At 41.3% G+C, this 17,798-nt stretch overlaps 1 protein-coding gene and 1 long non-coding RNA gene across 3 annotated transcripts in view; one reads left to right on the plus strand and one right to left on the minus strand.

The window, feature by feature from the left end:
- The window catches only part of agbl1 (AGBL carboxypeptidase 1), a 77,393-nt gene that overhangs the window by 20,840 nt on the left and 38,755 nt on the right, over nucleotides 1-17,798 (minus strand). The window contains exons 11-15 of the mRNA XM_077515491.1: nucleotides 13,553-13,697; nucleotides 11,178-11,268; nucleotides 10,269-10,535; nucleotides 7,527-7,607; nucleotides 7,255-7,344 (exon numbers count right to left, since the gene is read on the minus strand). Of these exons, the coding sequence (XP_077371617.1) occupies nucleotides 7,255-7,344; nucleotides 7,527-7,607; nucleotides 10,269-10,535; nucleotides 11,178-11,268; nucleotides 13,553-13,697 (674 nt within the window). The remainder of the gene's footprint in view (nucleotides 1-7,254; nucleotides 7,345-7,526; nucleotides 7,608-10,268; nucleotides 10,536-11,177; nucleotides 11,269-13,552; nucleotides 13,698-17,798) is intronic.
- LOC144015467 (uncharacterized) lies at nucleotides 14,494-15,302 on the plus strand. Of its 2 annotated transcripts, XR_013282716.1 has the most exons (3): nucleotides 14,494-14,508; nucleotides 14,867-15,015; nucleotides 15,117-15,302. It is a non-coding gene; the product is annotated as an uncharacterized LOC144015467 (long non-coding RNA). The 2 variants fall into 2 exon arrangements; XR_013282715.1 differs by lacking the exon at nucleotides 14,494-14,508 and having other exon boundaries at nucleotides 14,799-15,015.

Below are 17,798 nucleotides of genomic sequence, written 5' to 3' on the forward strand. Positions count from 1 at the left end.
AATACACATCGGTGTCTGCTGGAGTTTCACACCAAGTCCCGCTGTCACTATGGCTGGGCCGCCACAGAGTGGCGATTCTTCTGCATTTTATGACGGATTCAGGAAGTTCAATTTAATTCAGAAACACGAAACAAAGCCGGGGGGAGAGTAAGTTCATCACCGTGGCAATTAATTATTGCCAATTTGCACCGGTGTCGGCCGTAAACTCGCCAAAACACAACAGCCGTGCGCTTAGCGAACACAGTTTTTTAATTTTTTTTTATTTTTTGTTATTGTTGTTTTCCGCCTCTCGTCCCAGGCACATATCCACATGCACAGCCGTGGTCTCCGAGCAGGGAAGTCGATTTGCGCCGCCAGTTGCCTTCACGGAAACTATTTGGGCGGGGGGCGGGGAGAGAGAGAGAAAAAAAAAAGAAAAAACGCCATCGAACGGACCAATCAGAAGCGAGCGACGCCCCGCCATCGACGTGCGTCCAAGGATTGGCGACGTGTGCACGTCGGCCGGCCACGAGCGACGCAGCACTTAAGGCCTCAGTATGCTTCTGCGAGAGGCTCGCGTCGAGGCGTCACGTTGGAGCTCCGCTCGTGCGTTTGCCTTCCGACTTGTGCGCAATACACATCGGTGTCTGCTGGAGTTTCACACCAAGTCCCGCTGTCACTATGGCTGGGCCGCCACAGAGTGGCGATTCTTCTGCATTTTATGACGGATTCAGGAAGTTCAATTTAATTCAGAAACACGAAACAAAGCCGGGGGGAGAGTAAGTTCATCACCGTGGCAATTAATTATTGCCAATTTGCACCGGTGTCGGCCGTAAACTCGCCAAAACACAACAGCCGTGCGCTTAGCGAACACAGTTTTTTATTTTTTTTTTATTTTTTGTTATTGTTGTTTTCCGCCTCTCGTCCCAGGCACATATCCACATGCACAGCCGTGGTCTCCGAGCAGGGAAGTCGATTTGCGCCGCCAGTTGCCTTCACGGAAACTATTTGGGCGGGGGGCGGGGAGAGAGAGAGAGAAAAAAAAGAAAAAACGCCATCGAACGGACCAATCAGAAGCGAGCGACGCCCCGCCATCGACGTGCGTCCAAGGATTGGCGACGTGTGCACGTCGGCCGGCCACGAGCGACGCAGCACTTAAGCCTAAAGGCCTCAGTATGCTTCTGCGAGAGGCTCGCGTCGAGGCGTCACGTTGGAGCTCCGCTCGTGCGTTTGCCTTCCGACTTGTGCGCAATACACATCGGTGTCTGCTGGAGTTTCACACCAAGTCCCGCTGTCGCTATGGCTGGGCCGCCACAGAGTGGCGATTCCTCTGCATTTTATGACGGATTCGGGAAGTTCAATTTAATTCAGAAACACGAAACAAAGCCGGGGGGAGAGTAAGTTCATCACCGTGGCAATTAATTATTGCCAATTTGCACCGGTGTCGGCCGTAAACTCGCCAAAACACAACAGCCGTGCGCTTAGCGAACACAGTTTTTTATTTTATTTTTATTTTTTTGTTATTGTTGTTTTCCGCCTCTCGTCCCAGGCACATATCCACATGCACAGCCGTGGTCTCCGAGCAGGGAAGTCGATTTGCGCCGCCAGTTGCCTTCACGGAAACTATCTGGGCGGGGGGCGGGGAGAGAGAGAGAGAAAAAAAAAAAGAAAAAACGCCATCGAACGGACCAATCAGAAGCGAGCGACGCCCCGCCATCGACGTGCGTCCAAGGATTGGCGACGTGTGCACGTCGGCCGGCCACGAGCGACGCAGCACTTAAAATTCATGGCTCGCGTCGATCATGTGATCGACGGCGCTCATCGATGCGAGAGCAAACGTGGAGGCATAAATTAGGCTTAATTTATGCCTCCACGTTTGCTATAAATTAGGCTTAATTTATGCCTCCACGTTTGCTCTCGCGTCGATGAGCGCCGTCGATCACATGATCGACGCGAGCCGGGATTTTAAGTGCTGCGTCGCTCGTGGCCGGCCGACGTGCACACGTCGCCAATCCTTGGACGCACGTCGATGGCGGGGCGTCGCTCGCTTCTGATTGGTCCGTTCGATGGCGTTTTTTCTTTTTTTTTTCTCTCTCTCTCTCCCCGCCCCCCGCCCAGATAGTTTCCGTGAAGGCAACTGGCGGCGCAAATCGACTTCCCTGCTCGGAGACCACGGCTGTGCATGTGGATATGTGCCTGGGACGAGAGGCGGAAAACAACAATAAAAAAATAAATAAAAAAACTGTGTTCGCTAAGCGCACGGCTGTTGTGTTTTGGCGAGTTTACGGCCGACACCGGTGCAAATTGGCAATAATTAATTGCCACGGTGATGAACTTACTCTCCCACCGGCTTTGTTTCGTGTTTCTGAATTAAATTGAACTTCCTGAATCCGTCATAAAATGCAGAGGAATCGCCACTCTGTGGCGGCCCAGCCATAGCGACAGCGGGACTTGGTGTGAAACTCCAGCAGACACCGATGTGTATTGCGCACAAGTCGGAAGGCAAACGCACGAGCGGAGCTCCAACGTGACGCCTCGACGCGAGCCTCTCGCAGAAGCATACTGAGGCCTTTATTAAAATTCATGGCTCGCGTCGATCATGTGATCGACGGCGCTCATCGACGCGAGAGCAAACGTGGAGGCATAAATTAGGCTTTAAAATTCATGGCTCGCGTCGATCATGTGATCGACGGCGCTCATCGACGCGAGAGCAAACGTGGAGGCATAAATTAGGCTTAAGGATATTGCTCTAATCATATAGCGGCGCCAACACGCCCACAAAAATGACAGCTTGGAGCAAATTTGCACCTGATTTACCACACATGGCAATGGATTTGCGCCAAGAACATGGTTGCTATAGTAACAGTTGCGAGAAAGATGACATTATCAGAAAGCGAGGTTGCACCGAGAGTAAGCGCTTAGAGCGCCATTATGCTATACAGAGCAGAGAGGACGACAACAGCGTCATTCATTCATAAAATAAAAATTATTGGTACGATCGTGTTTTAAAAATATATTTTCAGAGGTTGGTGTGGGCGTACAGTATGCATCTGGCACGTAAAAATGATCGTAAAATGCCTCCCCGCCATTGCCGATCAGCCCGGCCGGTGTTCTGACAAACCAGCATACCCGTCGAAGTAGCATACCTCACACATCTACGCATGCGCAGTAGGCAATTACATCATCACGCTGTCGAACTCGTCGGAGCAGCATACCTCGACTGACAAGTAAGTAAAAGTATGCAATAACTGATTATTTAGAACTGCATTTTACTTCGTTTTGTAATTATTTTATATAGTGAAAGTATTTTATTCAGAGAGTAAGTTTTGTTCTGCAGTTAGCATCGTGGATCCCTGTGCGTTATTATTATGGCACAGTGGCAGTTACATGCTTGTACTACACTTATTCAAAAACCATTTTGGGGCTTCACTCATGTGTGTTTTTTCTTCTTATTTTAAGGTGCAATGTGAATTCTGTCTGCGGTGGACACATGCTGAATGTGCAGAATAACGTTTTTAAGTGTAAAAAAAAATGCAACTTAAATTGCTGACTTGCTACAGCCATCGTAGTTTGGAATCTTTTGAGACGTAGGTTGTGTAGTTTTTGTCACTTGATGTTTTTGTACTTTTAGCAAACTGGCAACGTGTATTGTAGTTTGTACATAAAATATGTTTCATCGTCCTGCATCGGTTTTCATTTTGAATTCAACAATAAAGCTCATTTTTTTCGAGTCTTCTCAAATGTTTCTTTCAAAATTAAGCAATGGTGTTCCAACTGGCAAATTCTCTCACAGCCTGCAAAATCTGCTCAATTAAATCTAGACAATTTTCTGTCACGTAGACAACTATCATACATAATGGGTATCGCTGGAGCCAATATTTTGTTGTTTGATTATAATGTTGCCTTTTACACAAATTAGAAATGACAATTGTGTCACCTAGTGGGCAGTTCGTGTGCAAGTCATTATAATGTGCATTCAGCCTCAGTTTGGTGAGGAAACTGTCATCCGCGCCTGCATATGGTTTTTGTTTGATTTATTGACAACAGTTTGTTTTGATATATAAAAATGTTTTCGTATGACGACCCTGTGCACATAATAGCCTACACCTGAACGCAGCAGTCAGCAAAATGAACACAAGGGAATGAGACGCGAAGACTTAAATCATCTAAAAATACAGAAATTCATGCAAATCGTTTGTGGGAGCGCGTTGGCATATTGTCCTCTGAAGTTTTAATGTGGCTCTATAGTTGGCCTTATTTTTTGTTGACTAGTAAACTAAGGCAACAATGTGCTGTGGGTGCCCATTTCAGCCATCAAAACAACATACCGATGTTACAATCAGCCGTCAGAAGAGCACGCTCGTGTTAAAACTAACTATACATATGCTTCTTTGGTAGCTCTAGTGTTTTTAATATGCATCTTATTTAGCCTAATTGCAGTGTATTATTATCATTTACGGGATCGTCGTAACGTAGGAATGCTATTCTGACTACGTATGCTAGCCCGATAGAGGCAGCTGTCAGATCAGCATACGGGTATGCTGATCTGACGAGGTATGCTGATCCGACAGAACACCGGGTTACGTTATGTGTGCGACGCAAACCTTTAGTGAATAGGCCCCACAGTCTTTCCAGCGTGTCCAGGGTCATCCCCGGGGCCTCCCGCCAGTGGGACATGCTCGGAATACCTCCCCAGAGAGGCGTCCAGGAGGCATCCGAACCAGATGCCCGAGCCACCTCAACTGACAGCTCTCAACGGGATCTTGTTCTTTCAGTAACGACTCACAGCTTGTGAGCATAGGTGAGGGGAGGAATGTAGATTGACTGGTAAATTGAGATCTCCACCTTTCGGTTCAGCTGCTTCTTCACTACAATGGACAATTCAGAGTCTGAATCATAGCAGATGCTGCAACGATCCATCTTTCGACCTCCCGCTCCATCCTGCACTCACTCGTGAACAAAACCCCAAGATACTTGAACTCCTCCACATGGGGCAGGATTTCATCCCCGACCCGGAGGGCACACTCCACCCATTTCTGACTGAGAACCATCGTCTTGGATTTGGAGGTGCTGATTTTCATACCAACCACTTCACACTCAGCTGTGAATCGCTCCAATGCGAGTTGGAGCTTTAAATCATGAGTCAATTATCACTACACAGTGTTTATGTCTATTGAATAACTTTATTAGAGTGAGGGGAAAAACTCATTCATTCATACAGACTAAACGCAAACAACATTTACACCATTGACAGAATTAAATAGATTGTATTGTTCACTTTTTCCAAACATCACTTGATGTTGTTTGTATAGATTTAACATTTTTAAAGGGAATTCAGAATGTACATAATTCCGTTGTAAGATTTGCATTCCCTTTGTTTTCTCAGCTTCTAACAATGGATAGCAATAGAAAAACATACTTTGAGAGTTGCTGGTCTGCTACCTGACAACAGTCAAGGTGCTCTCTCTCATTTCTCTGCTTGCCTGCAGTGTGTGATGTGTTTTTTGTGTGGTGTGCCACACCAAATATGTAGTGTGAGTTTAATTTACCCTTGAGGGATTATAATTAGTATGATACATTCCAAAATGTGTATTAATACATATGTACACAAAATTAATACACTATTATAGTGTATTTTAGTGTCATATGGTGTTTACTGATTTTATGTTATTAACAGGGGTGCACAAAAGTGGTGCGCAGGTGCTCATGCATGCTGGAAACATTCAGATTGCAGGCATATCTGGTTCCAATCGGATTCCTCCTCAAATCTTATTTTTAGGGCTGTTTTAGCAAGTGTCCAAATCCGATCTGGTTCTGTTCAGACTGGGCCACATTATAGACCCATCTCACAGGTTGCTGTAGCAATGGCATCAAACGGCGCCGTCGCCCAACGCGTGTAGTGGTTATCATATTAGCTATCTGTGAGACTTTTTGTTGTTAGATTGCAACCCACAATGATTAAGTCCATCAAAGTAGACAGTTGGCTTGCAAACTTGTAGGCAAATCTTTAAAGTACTGCAATATTTGGCAAATTCATCAAATCCACCTACTGACCATACTGAGAAGACTGTCGTGTTTTAATCTGAAATGTTAGCAAATTCAGCAACACGAATCAGCCTGGGACTGATTTACACTGGTACAGTACTAAGTTGGGACACTGAATCTCATTTATTGTAAACACAATTTGATTTATTAGTTTCGTTTTGAATAAAATGCATAAAGAAATATCAAACACATAGGCCTACATAAATATTGATATTAATAAACAGAAATACCTGAAACAAGAAATAATGTTATATAAATAAAAGTTTAATAAAAAAAATAATAATAAAAAAAAAAAAAAAAAAAGAATAATTCTGTCAGAAATTACGTAAAAATGTGTAAAAGTGTAAATGAAAACGGTTGCTTGGAAAAATCTGAACAATCCACAGCAATCCAAACATTTTGCTCTATATTCAGAGAGAGAGAGAGAAAATAGGATGACACTGTTACATTTAACCGTATGAGTAAATCTCTCTTGCTCGCTCGCGCTCTCTCGCTCTCTCACCCTCTCTCTGTCTCGGGGCCCCTTGATAGTCACGGGGCCCTAAACAGCCGCATAGCTGCATTATGCCTTGGGCCGGCCCTGTTCAAGCCTGTCTCTGTGCAGTTGCATCATGTGCTTATATCACATCTGTGCATACAGTAATATGCAACGGTTCGTCTTTATAAAATCTTTAGCTAGAAGGCTATAAGGCACAAATGATGACAAGAGTTGCCGTTTAATGCTAGTTTCACATTTAAAGCCAAAACATTTTTACATCACCTTCAATTCAGTGTATCTTTGTTGCAGTGGTTTGGTTACGGTCAAAGTACACTAAACAAATGTGCATGGCTGATGCCTTCCCTTCAGAAATATCAATATTGGACAATGATACCTTGTAAAAGCTAAAGTACCTGTCAAAATAAAGTATTTTGCTTGTCTGTGTAATAATAGTAATACAGGAACAACTATTTTTTTCTTTTTAAACATTATGACCACAATAATTCCTAAGCGGCCATGTCTCTCACATAATTTCCATGTCAACCGGGGTTTTGAAAGGGGGTGCAGTATTTTAAAAATAATATTGAATACTAAAGGTTTTCATTCATCAATCAGTTTGATTGAATGCCTATCACTAGCAGGCATTCAGTATTTTCTTCTGAAGTCACATCTTCTGAGAACTGTCTGAAAGGATTGCAATGATCTTCTCTTTAGCTTTTTCAAATTTATTACCATTAGAAATGTGGGCATACCTGCGAACCTGGATAGCCTTTCTCAAGTTACCACTTTCAAAACTGGAAAAGAATCTCAAAGAGTCCGGCTTGTCAGGTGGAAACTGTAAACTACAAGAAACAAAATAACACTGAAAGAAATCTTTTTTATTTTTTATTTTTTATTTAATTTTTTTACTTAAGCATTGACCAACAAATAAATTAATCTTTTCAAATGCGTCACTTACATACAAATATAGCCTTACCAAACAGGAAAAATACTTAATTCTTGTAGCCATGTATTGTTAACTTACCAGTCATCTTCCAAATCAAAGACCACATGATTGATGATGTCAGTACTCAAGAAACGTTCGATATCTTCAAGCACTTTCTGCCTGTCAAAACAAGAATTAAAAGTCATGCAAATATATTGAAAATTAAGAAATAAAATCCCCCACCCACCCAGAAAAAAAGAATATATATATATATATAGACATATCTATTATCTATCTATTAACACGCATAGACACATACAGTATACTAGGTAATAGCCAATGGCAGAGCAGCTCGAAGTATGTTGCGTTCAGTAAACTCTGGGAGCTGCGAATAGCAGCCCACACTGTATTTTTCGTATCCTGAAACTTCTTTCATAACAAGAGGCAATATTTTCATGTTGAGGAGTTTCGTAACTTGAAAATTTCGTATGAAGGGAAGTAGAGGTACCACTGTACCTGCAATTGGTTGGCAACCAGTTCAGGGTGTACCCCGCCTACTACCCGAAGCCAGCTGGGATAGGCTCCAGCACCCCTGCGACCCTTGTGACAAATAAGCGGTTAAGAAAATGGATATATATATATATATATATATATATATATATATATATATATATATATATATATATATATATATATATACGAAAAAAGAAAGCAGAAGAAAAAGGGAAATAATTGTAGTGCTACAGCCTGTTGACCACTAGGAATTGACCACAATCTGTCCGCTCAGTTTTTACCACATAAAATGGCAGATCTCCCTGGAAAAATAGAGGCCATTAGACTGCAACTACTAATGTGTTAGCTACACACGAATGGGGGAATTTGTACTTCTGAGACAGAATATTAAACGCCCCTCTTCCTGAAATTCTTCAGCTCAACAAGGCAGATGAATCAAGGACGCATCTGTTGAGCAAGGGTGCATCTCTACTTGCTCCTGCACTCACTTCAGATTCTAACTACTTGTTGATTTTTGCGTTGTGATTTTTAACTACTTTGTTGCAGAATGCCTGGCGGAAAAAGAGCTGACGAGAATGAGAAGATAAAATCTTCTCTTAAAAAACTCAGTGGAATGGTCGCCGAATTACTTGAAATGAAGAAGAGTATTGAGCCACTTCTTCAAGAAATACAGCAATTGAAGACAGAGACACAGGAAAAAGATCGACACATTGTTGCCTTGGAACAAAAAGTGGATGATTTGGAACAGAATCTTAGTATTAACGATGTGATAGTCACCGGTATCAAGATCAAGCAGCGCCGTGGCCCTTCGGTGAGAGCTGCGGCTGGCACAAGCACGGAAAATTCTGACCAATCTTCAGGGAACCAATCTGTGGAACAGCAAGTGACACTTCAACTCAGAGATTTGGGATTAACTGCTGATCCTGCGCACATTCAGATGTGCTTTTCGCTTCCAACTGGAGGGACACGACCACCGGCAGTTCTGATCAGGTTTGTTTACAGAAAGAAAAAGATTGCTCTACTGAGAGACCGTCACAAACTTCGTGCTAAACGCATCTACATCAACGAAAATCTCACTAAACGAAATGCTGACATCGCCAAAAAGGCACGACAAATGAGAAAGAATGGACTTATCGAAAGCACGTGAACAAAAGACTGACAAATTTTTATTCAAAATAAAGATAACTCTGGTCAACAAAAAACACGAATCATGAAAAGAGCGGAAGAATTGGCAGCGCTTGGAGATAACAGTAATTCACAATATCACAACAACAACAACAACATCACTAATTACCCAAAGCTGGAGTTGTATATGACTACTTCCTGACATTGCAAGGCTAACTCTTGTTTATACACCTACATTGATAACATGTTTTGCTGTTCCCGTTTGAATAAAAAAAAAATATATATATATAATATTCATACATTGCAGTAAATAACCAATACAAAATAAATGTACATCAATCTAACATTCAAGCATATACATGTATTCAATATAATAACACATTATAATAGAATGAGAACACATAACTTAACAGGGCCGATCTACTCTTCTGGAAACCACAACATGTGTGAAAGCTGATCCAAGGTCAGCGAAGACGCTACTCGTGAAGGAGAAGAATTGCGCTTGCCTTGGCTTGCTTGCCTGGCGGGGTTTGCCTGCTGGTGGCGTCTGGGAACCGACACCAGTTCCAAATGACTGGGACTAGCCACAATCTACACACGGACATTCAAGATGAACTGAGTGAGCAGTGTCTGGGATAGTATGGGATGAATAACGATAAAAATTAATGACTATTCTAAATAATGTATATGACTGATGCGTAATGTGTATAGTCTGGGTCGATGGGGAGTTGTCTCAAATGAGCCATCAGTTTCTACCCGTCAGCCCTTCTTTCGGATGTCAATGTTGCAAATGATGTGATCTGATCGATGTACGCTGTAATATGTCCAAAAGGAAAAAAATTAATAAACCAAACCAAACCAAACCAATCTACAAGCCCGTTGTGGAATTCATCTTCTATTCATAAGCACTAGGGATGTAACGACAACAGCAATTTAGTGATATTGTGATAAAAAGTCCAGTGTAGTTCCAGCACCATCTGGCGGTTAGTAGAGTTTCATTTTAATTAGGCATGTTTTGTCTATGATCCATCCAGTCATTCGGGGGCGGAAGCCCATCCCAGCTTACTTTAGCCAACACTGTATGACACCATTTGCCAGTCTTTCAAGTACAAAGTACAAAGTCCCAGAGACCCATTTACGGACTGAAAAAAGTATCTGAGTGAACTACGACAACATCAATGTTCATATTCTATGTCAACGTACCTCTGTATGTTGGGCCTGCGGGGAGCCATTTGTTCATTTCGTGGTGGTGGGACCTGACCCCAAAAATCAGGGAAAGCAAGCGTGCTGAATCCTGGGACAGATTTTGTTTTGATGGCTGCAGCACGGTACATACTGGGTTCATGGTAAGGGATGTCAAGACCATGTCTGTGGATTAAATTGTCTATTATGGTAAAGTTGTAAGATTTTCCATTTCTCTCATTTTTATCCTTCTGCTCATCATGTGTCATATGTGAGTTGGCTTCTCCCCTAGGATGAGAAAACAAGTGGCAGTGGTTACAAATAAAACAGCAAATCTACCCAAAAAAATAAATAGAATAAAACAGATGAGTCGACAGTAATTCAAAAATATAATGAATAAAAAAAAAAGACCATATTTAAAAAAATTTTTTTTAAGGCTACTTTGTAAGCAAAAAGCAGAGTACCAATGGATGTCGTTAAAGGAGTCCTATTATATTTTTTCTTCACATTTGTAAACGGTGTATTGATACCATGTCTGTGACCCCACAAATAAAGAATCATACTAAACCTTTCACCTTATTTTTCTTGACTCGCTGAAATCCCTAGCTCTTGTAAAATGACTGATTTCTCGATAAAAACCCTGCCCCTTCTGCGATCATCATGAAAAGATCATTTATCATTCGAAAGCCTCAAAAGTAAAAATATAATTGTAATTTAGCAGAAACAGTACTGGTACGCCTATTTGAAGACTTTACTTCGATGGGTGACCAACTTTATGTACGGTATTTTATCAATCCATCCATGATCTGAACCTCTTACATTACAGGGAAAAGTTTTATCATACATCTGTATAGATCTTTATTTATTATTTGAGATGATAAATAGTCAGAACCCACAAAGAAAAAAAAATACCAATGACTTCCAGCTTACCTTGTCTCTCTGGCCTTGTTTCCACCTTCAGATCTTGTGTTCAGGATACCAGAGTGACTGTAGAAATCTTTTACCTTTAATAGGCAAGCAGCTATATATTGGACAAACAAAATGCAGGATGGACATGTTAAGATTATTAGGTGAATTAAAATGTATTTTGTACATATCTTTTTCTGTAAAAATATGGCATGAAGGTAGAGTAACTAATTACTTGTTACACAGTAGCCATTGTGACACCTGCATTAGTAAACTCAGCAAATTCAAGGTAATGAAATTAAATAAATACAGCAATAATAATTATGTTCTAATGTGTAATATAGATCACAATTCACACAAGATAGTCTATATTTGATTTTAGAGCATAAAGATGATAACTACTGGAATTACAGTATGTCTATGATGACACCAAAACAATTTAAGTGTACTTGAATTTTTTTAACAGAAGGTCAGTTTGACACCTTCAAGCAGCCCGAAACATCACTTCGCCACCTGCTTGATGAAATGCCAAATATGTCACTGTTTGGCTTATATTGTTGTGTTCTGGAGTCGGATCCCAAAGCGCAGACACAAATGAGGTTTTCACAATTATTTATTCACATCAAAAGGTGGGAAACAACGAAAGCTGCACAGATGGCAATAATCTGGCAAAACACACAAGGCTGTATTGTGTGTTTGTACTGTGTCGATCTGATTGATTGTAGCAAGTAAAGGACTAAAGAATGACATCATAGGTCCAGACATCACCTAAAGGATTAAAGATTGACATCACATAGCCTAAAACTAGTTGAAACTAGATGATGGTTACATCACTTCAAAACAAACACTTGACCTCCAACTTAACAGGTCATGAACTCAAACTCACACTTAACCCAGGCGTGACCCCAGACATGACACATATATTTGTAAATGTGACTCAAAAATGCTTCACCTTCACCAGCCATGAACATCACCACACGTCAACAATCCACTGAACAAGTAGAGCTCCTTCTATCTCTTCACATGACATTAACCAGTTCTCATCCCTAAAAGTTTCTCCTTGTGAAACTGGTTACTGTGTGCAGGACAACAAGTCATTAAAGGGTACAAATCTCATCTCCAGAGCGTCATATTTGTTGCCTTGTTTGAGCATCTACCTCCAGTTCTTACAAACAAAAACAACAATCTCACTACACCTCTGTAGAGTCACGCCAGTGGGAATTGGGATTGTTGCAACTTGGAGCAAACTAATTGAAAGGCATCGGAAGAAACAGGATGTTGTAATATGACGAAATACAATCAGGTCTAACACTTGTCAACAATTACTTTCAAGCAGACGGCATCTTGAGAATGTTATGGTATAATTCCACTAGGGCTGGGTATTGCCACCAACCTCAAGATACGATACGTATCACGATACAGGGGTCACGATACGATACGCATCGCGATATAAATGTATCCCAATACATCATCTTAAAGGCGATACGGATCCCGATATTTTACATTAATTTACTTGCATTTTCTGCGATTGGCTGGCAACCAGTCCAGGGTGTCCCCCGCCTTCTGCCCAGAGCCAGCTGAGATAGGCGCCAGCACCCCCCGCGACCCTTGTGAGGAATAAGCGGCCAAGAAAATGGATGGATGGATTTACTTGCATTTTATAATAAAAGTCATATGTATACCTAAAGGATATGTTTATTATGCTGGATGACAAAATTATTTTTGTTCGTAGCTCTTCTGATTACCACCAAGCGGCATGCCTGGTCTAAATGTGCACGCCCTACAGAGCAAGGAGCAGTTTTCACAAACACACCGGGAATATTTATTAATAGGCATTTGTCGATATGATCAAAAATCTCAAAGTATTAAAATTACAGCTCTAAAAATGTGCTTATTTGAAATATTTGGGGAAATAAAAACGACATTTTTTTTCATGTAACACATTCTATTTCATTTCTTAAACAAAATATAGGAACATTGGTACATTAAGACACGTGCCATGTTAAGTTTATAAGTAAATAAACGTTGATATTCTTCCTCTGCTTTCATTTTTCTTAGTAAGATACAGTGTCCAATACCGGTGAGCTATATTTGCATTAATTGAAAGTAATTAACTTAAAAGACGCTGCTGGTTTTTGTTTTTTAGGTACAATGCAAGCTGCAAAGGCAAACATTAAATGCCTATTTAAAGTTAATATCGCAATAAATATCGTTATATATCGTTAATAAAGCAATATCGATTCTGACGCCTGCGTATCGATACGTGTATTGTAATGAGGCCCGCAACGATATTATTGCCGTATCGATTTTTTGAGCACACCCCTAAATTCCACCCACTTTTTAACAGCTTGTTTTACTTCTTTATCTATAACTACTGGCCACTGTAATCACAGCCTAACCTGATTTGGCTTGACCTGGTGCGCTCTTCTCTTCCTGTGAGAGAACCTCAGTAGTGAAGGAGTGTAGAAGTAAACTGTTGCAATGCCCAGTTTCGTCGTCAGATGAAGATGATGAACTCTCTTGTGAACTCAAATCCAGCTCCTCCTGTATGACACAAATGTTTAATGCTTAGTGCTATAGGCTACATGAAGAAAATTTAGTTTTTTTGGTCACAATTCCTGCAATTACTGATAATTACTAATCGTCAAAAGTGTAAATGTTTGCTTCTGTGTTTTATGTTTAGCTTCTGAGTGGGGTCATAACCAACTGCCTGATATAATGGCTGAGTGTCTATTCAATCTAAAAATGCTTTAACAGTGACTCAGCCAGACAATGTCAATAGTTTAAAGTTAGACCGTGCAGGAAGGCTGGACCTATATGGCGTTAGATTTGTGCCACAATTCCGTGCGTAACAAAATGTGTTTCGTACGTACAAAATGTGTTTCGTACGTACCAAAAATGTGTTTCGTACGTACCAAAAATGTGTTTCGTACGTACAAAATGTGTTTCGTACGTACAAAATCTGTTTCGTGCGTACAAAACAGTCCTCGCGCACGCTTGCTTCGTCTCTCCTCAACACGTACGAAACTTTGATTTACGCTTGCGATGCAAGGGTCGAGGCGTGATATTTGTGCCACAATTCTTAACCAATCAGGAGTCGGACAGGAAAGCAAATCCTGATTGGCTGTTTAATATCCAATCAGGCAGAACTTTGACAACGTGTCGTCACGCCGCGTTGCATCATGGGCGCTTCTTCGATTTTTTATTTTTTTTATTTTTTTTATTTTTTACTAGCACTCGGTGCTTTCCTGTTTGTATTTTATCTGCATTTCTGCTGACTTTTATTTACTTAACAAAAGTTTTGTTATATTACGGGGTGAAGCATACTTCTCGTATGAATAGGAATGAAAAGCAGGTGCGTTTAAGAAAACTTTGATATGTATGAAATGGAGACTATAGTGGTGATGAGGGGGGAAAGTAACGTAATGAAGCACTTGCTTTGAGGCTCCTCTAGATGGTGCTCATGGCTTAAACATAACAGCTAGTGCAATGGAAATGTATTAAATTTCCACTGCATCTGTTCAACCAAAAATGCCATCTCAAAGAATCGAAAAAAAAACACATATATATATATATATATATAATGTGCTTCTTCAAGTGTGATTTGTCCATGACTAGTAGAACATATGGATGAAATGTAGAACTTAGAGATATAAAGCTATTTCATCACAATGTGACAATTTCTTTATAAGGCAATTTTTGTTCAATTCCAGAATCATTCTCGCTGCTATGCATTATAATGAAAATGCTGGGAGACCACAGAAAGTGACGAAGGAAGGAATACACTCCTACTGCATCGTTTATCCCAAATATAAGAGTGGTGGCTATTCTCTGAGAAAGATATTGGTGGATGAAACTTATGGTAAGTTATGAAACAAAAACACTTCCAGGCAGATGCATTACTGAGTGTAACCCATATGTCACCCAAATATTTATCATCCCAATTTTTTATTTTTTTTGTAGACTATGTGACTGACTGCCTTTCAGAGGCGATGAAAGTGATTGACGTTCCAAATAAGTACAAAACCGAATGATGTGGTAGTCGAGCCACAATTTCTTACAGCAGCAGTGAACAGACCGGACAAGTCAAATGTTATTGCTGAGCACCATACGAGATTCCTCAGGAAATAAAGAATCATATTCCTTGTATTAAGTTGTCCTCATTTGTTTATTCTTATTATGATGCAACCAGTACAAATCACAGTTCTGGAACATTTCTCTGTGAAACACGAAACCCTTTGAATACAGCTGACTCCTCTTCTCCTGGTGGTGGAAAATGTGCCCTGATACAAGACATTGCAACATGCTGGGAGCAGAACACGGTTGTCCAGACCAAGAAACTTCCAGCACCAGCGCACCAATTGTCTGTCGGCAATATGTCTATACTTGGCATCCTGTGGCCCATCAAATGCCTTGCCTTTGTACTGCTGCTTGTAGGTCATCCATGCCACCTATAATCCATATGGGTTCAGGCACACAGCATTGAATCCAGGATGATCAGTGATGCAGTCCAGTACCTGATTGAAGTGTTCCTCTCCTTGTAGACGTAGTCACTACTTCTTGAATTTCATGGCAGCAAACACATTCTACAGCTGTAGGCATTTGCTGGCAATTACCACAAGTACGCCTGAAATTTATATAAAAAAAAAAAAGTAAAATACTGAGCGATGACACCATGAGCAGAAATGTTATTGAACAAGTGTATTGCTATACCAATCAGTCAATAATTCTGTTTATGAAAACATTTGTTTCAAAATATACAAGTACGTGGACGGAATCATGTACAAAAGTAAGAAATAGTCATTGATAAATCTCTCAAGTACAAGTAAAAAAAATAAAAATTGCTGAAAAGAATACTCAAGTACTGAGTAACTGCTTTAAAAACAGTCTGATTTATTTATTTATTTTTAAATGTCATCAGACAAAAATATAAAATTATGTGCAAATGCTGGCATCTTCAAATCATAAAAAAATACCACTGCCTATATATCTTACCCATCTTGTAATTTCGACGGGTCTTGACTCCATTCCATGTCAGGTGTCTGGGCGCATTATCAGCATCCTGATTAGCATTTGGCTCGTACATGTAAAGTCCAACGTATAAAATGCCAACCTCCTCCTCTTCCTCCAACTCTTTAAAAACTTGGTTCTCCTCATTTTCGCTCAACCTATCGCTGACATCGCTGTCTGAATCGACGTTTGAGTGGCTTTGTATAGCGTCTGTATGGAGCGCTGCCATCGCTGTTCCCGGTGTGACGTATCACTTCCGGGTTTGTCGCCCGCCAGGCTCGAACTTCGGAAAAGCGATTATTTCGTCAAATATATAACATATAAATTATTTTTTCATACTTTATTTGTTGGACAGTGTTTCAATGCTTCAATTGTGACCCTATATGGTATTTTATGAAATTACTTCACATTTGGCCTTTAATAGACCGCAGTCTAGTGCAGCAGATGGGCATCGACCTCCTGCCACTATCGGCCCCCATTAAAGCCCGGGCCCTCAACGGACAGCTACTCTTTATCATAAACCAAGAGACAGTTCCAGTCTCCCTCACACTGTCAGGTAACCACCTCGAGGTCACCAGTTTTTATGTATTTGATAATTTACAAGTTCCCTTAGTGCTTGGTATGCCTTGGCTAAAGATCCACAACCCCGACATTGATTGGCCAAGAGGCAAGAGCACTTCCTGGAGTGACTTCTGCCACCAGAACTGTTTTGGGTCAGCTGCTGGAACCTCCAGTAGCCCAAATCAACAAGTGCAATCAGACCTAACTCGCGTTCCTACTTATCATGACCTCGCGCCTGTGTTCAGTAAACATTGTGCCACTTCTTTGCCCCCACATAGACCATATGATTGCGCCATTAACCTCAAGCCCGGTGCACCACTCCCCAGTGGTCAACTGTTCAATATCGCTCGGCAGGAACGACAAGTTATGGAGGACTACATATCCGAATCATTGGCTGCAGGAATCATCCGACCATCTTCTTCGCCTGTTGGAGCAGGCTTCTTTTTTGTAGACAAGAAGGACAAGACACTGCGTCCTTGTGTGGACTACAGAGGACTTAACAGTATTACAATAAAAAACGATATCCGTTACCCCTTATTGACTCTGCTTTTACTCCACTCCATGGTGCTACTTTCTTCACCAAGCTTGACCTTCGCCAAGCCGACCACCTGGTCCGCATCAAGGAGGGGGACGAGTGGAAGACCGCCTTCAACACCCATCGCAGCCACTATGAGTATCTGGTCATGCCGTTTGGTCTCACAAATGCCCCTGCAGTCTTCCAGGCATTTGTTAATGATGTCCTGAGGGACATGATAGGTGTGTTTGTGTTCGTGTATCTAGATGACATTTTTGTATTTTCCAGTTCCCTGGCTGAACATGAGCAACATGTGCGGCGAGTTCTTCAGAGGCTTCTTGAGAACAAACTATATGTCAAACCTGAGAAGTGTGAGTTCCACGTCCCCAAGACAACCTTTCTGGGGTACGTCATAGCCAAGGGGGAGCTTCAAATGGACCCAGCTAAGGTGACCGCAGTAGCCAATTGGCCCACACCCTGCTCCCGTAAGCAGTTGCAGCGTTTTCTTGGGTTTGAAAACTTTTACCGTAGATTCATAAGGAACTACAGCCGTGTGGCCG

This window comes from Festucalex cinctus, chromosome 3 (genome assembly GCF_051991245.1).
Source record: "Festucalex cinctus isolate MCC-2025b chromosome 3, RoL_Fcin_1.0, whole genome shotgun sequence".
Taxonomy (NCBI): Eukaryota; Metazoa; Chordata; class Actinopteri; order Syngnathiformes; family Syngnathidae; genus Festucalex; species Festucalex cinctus.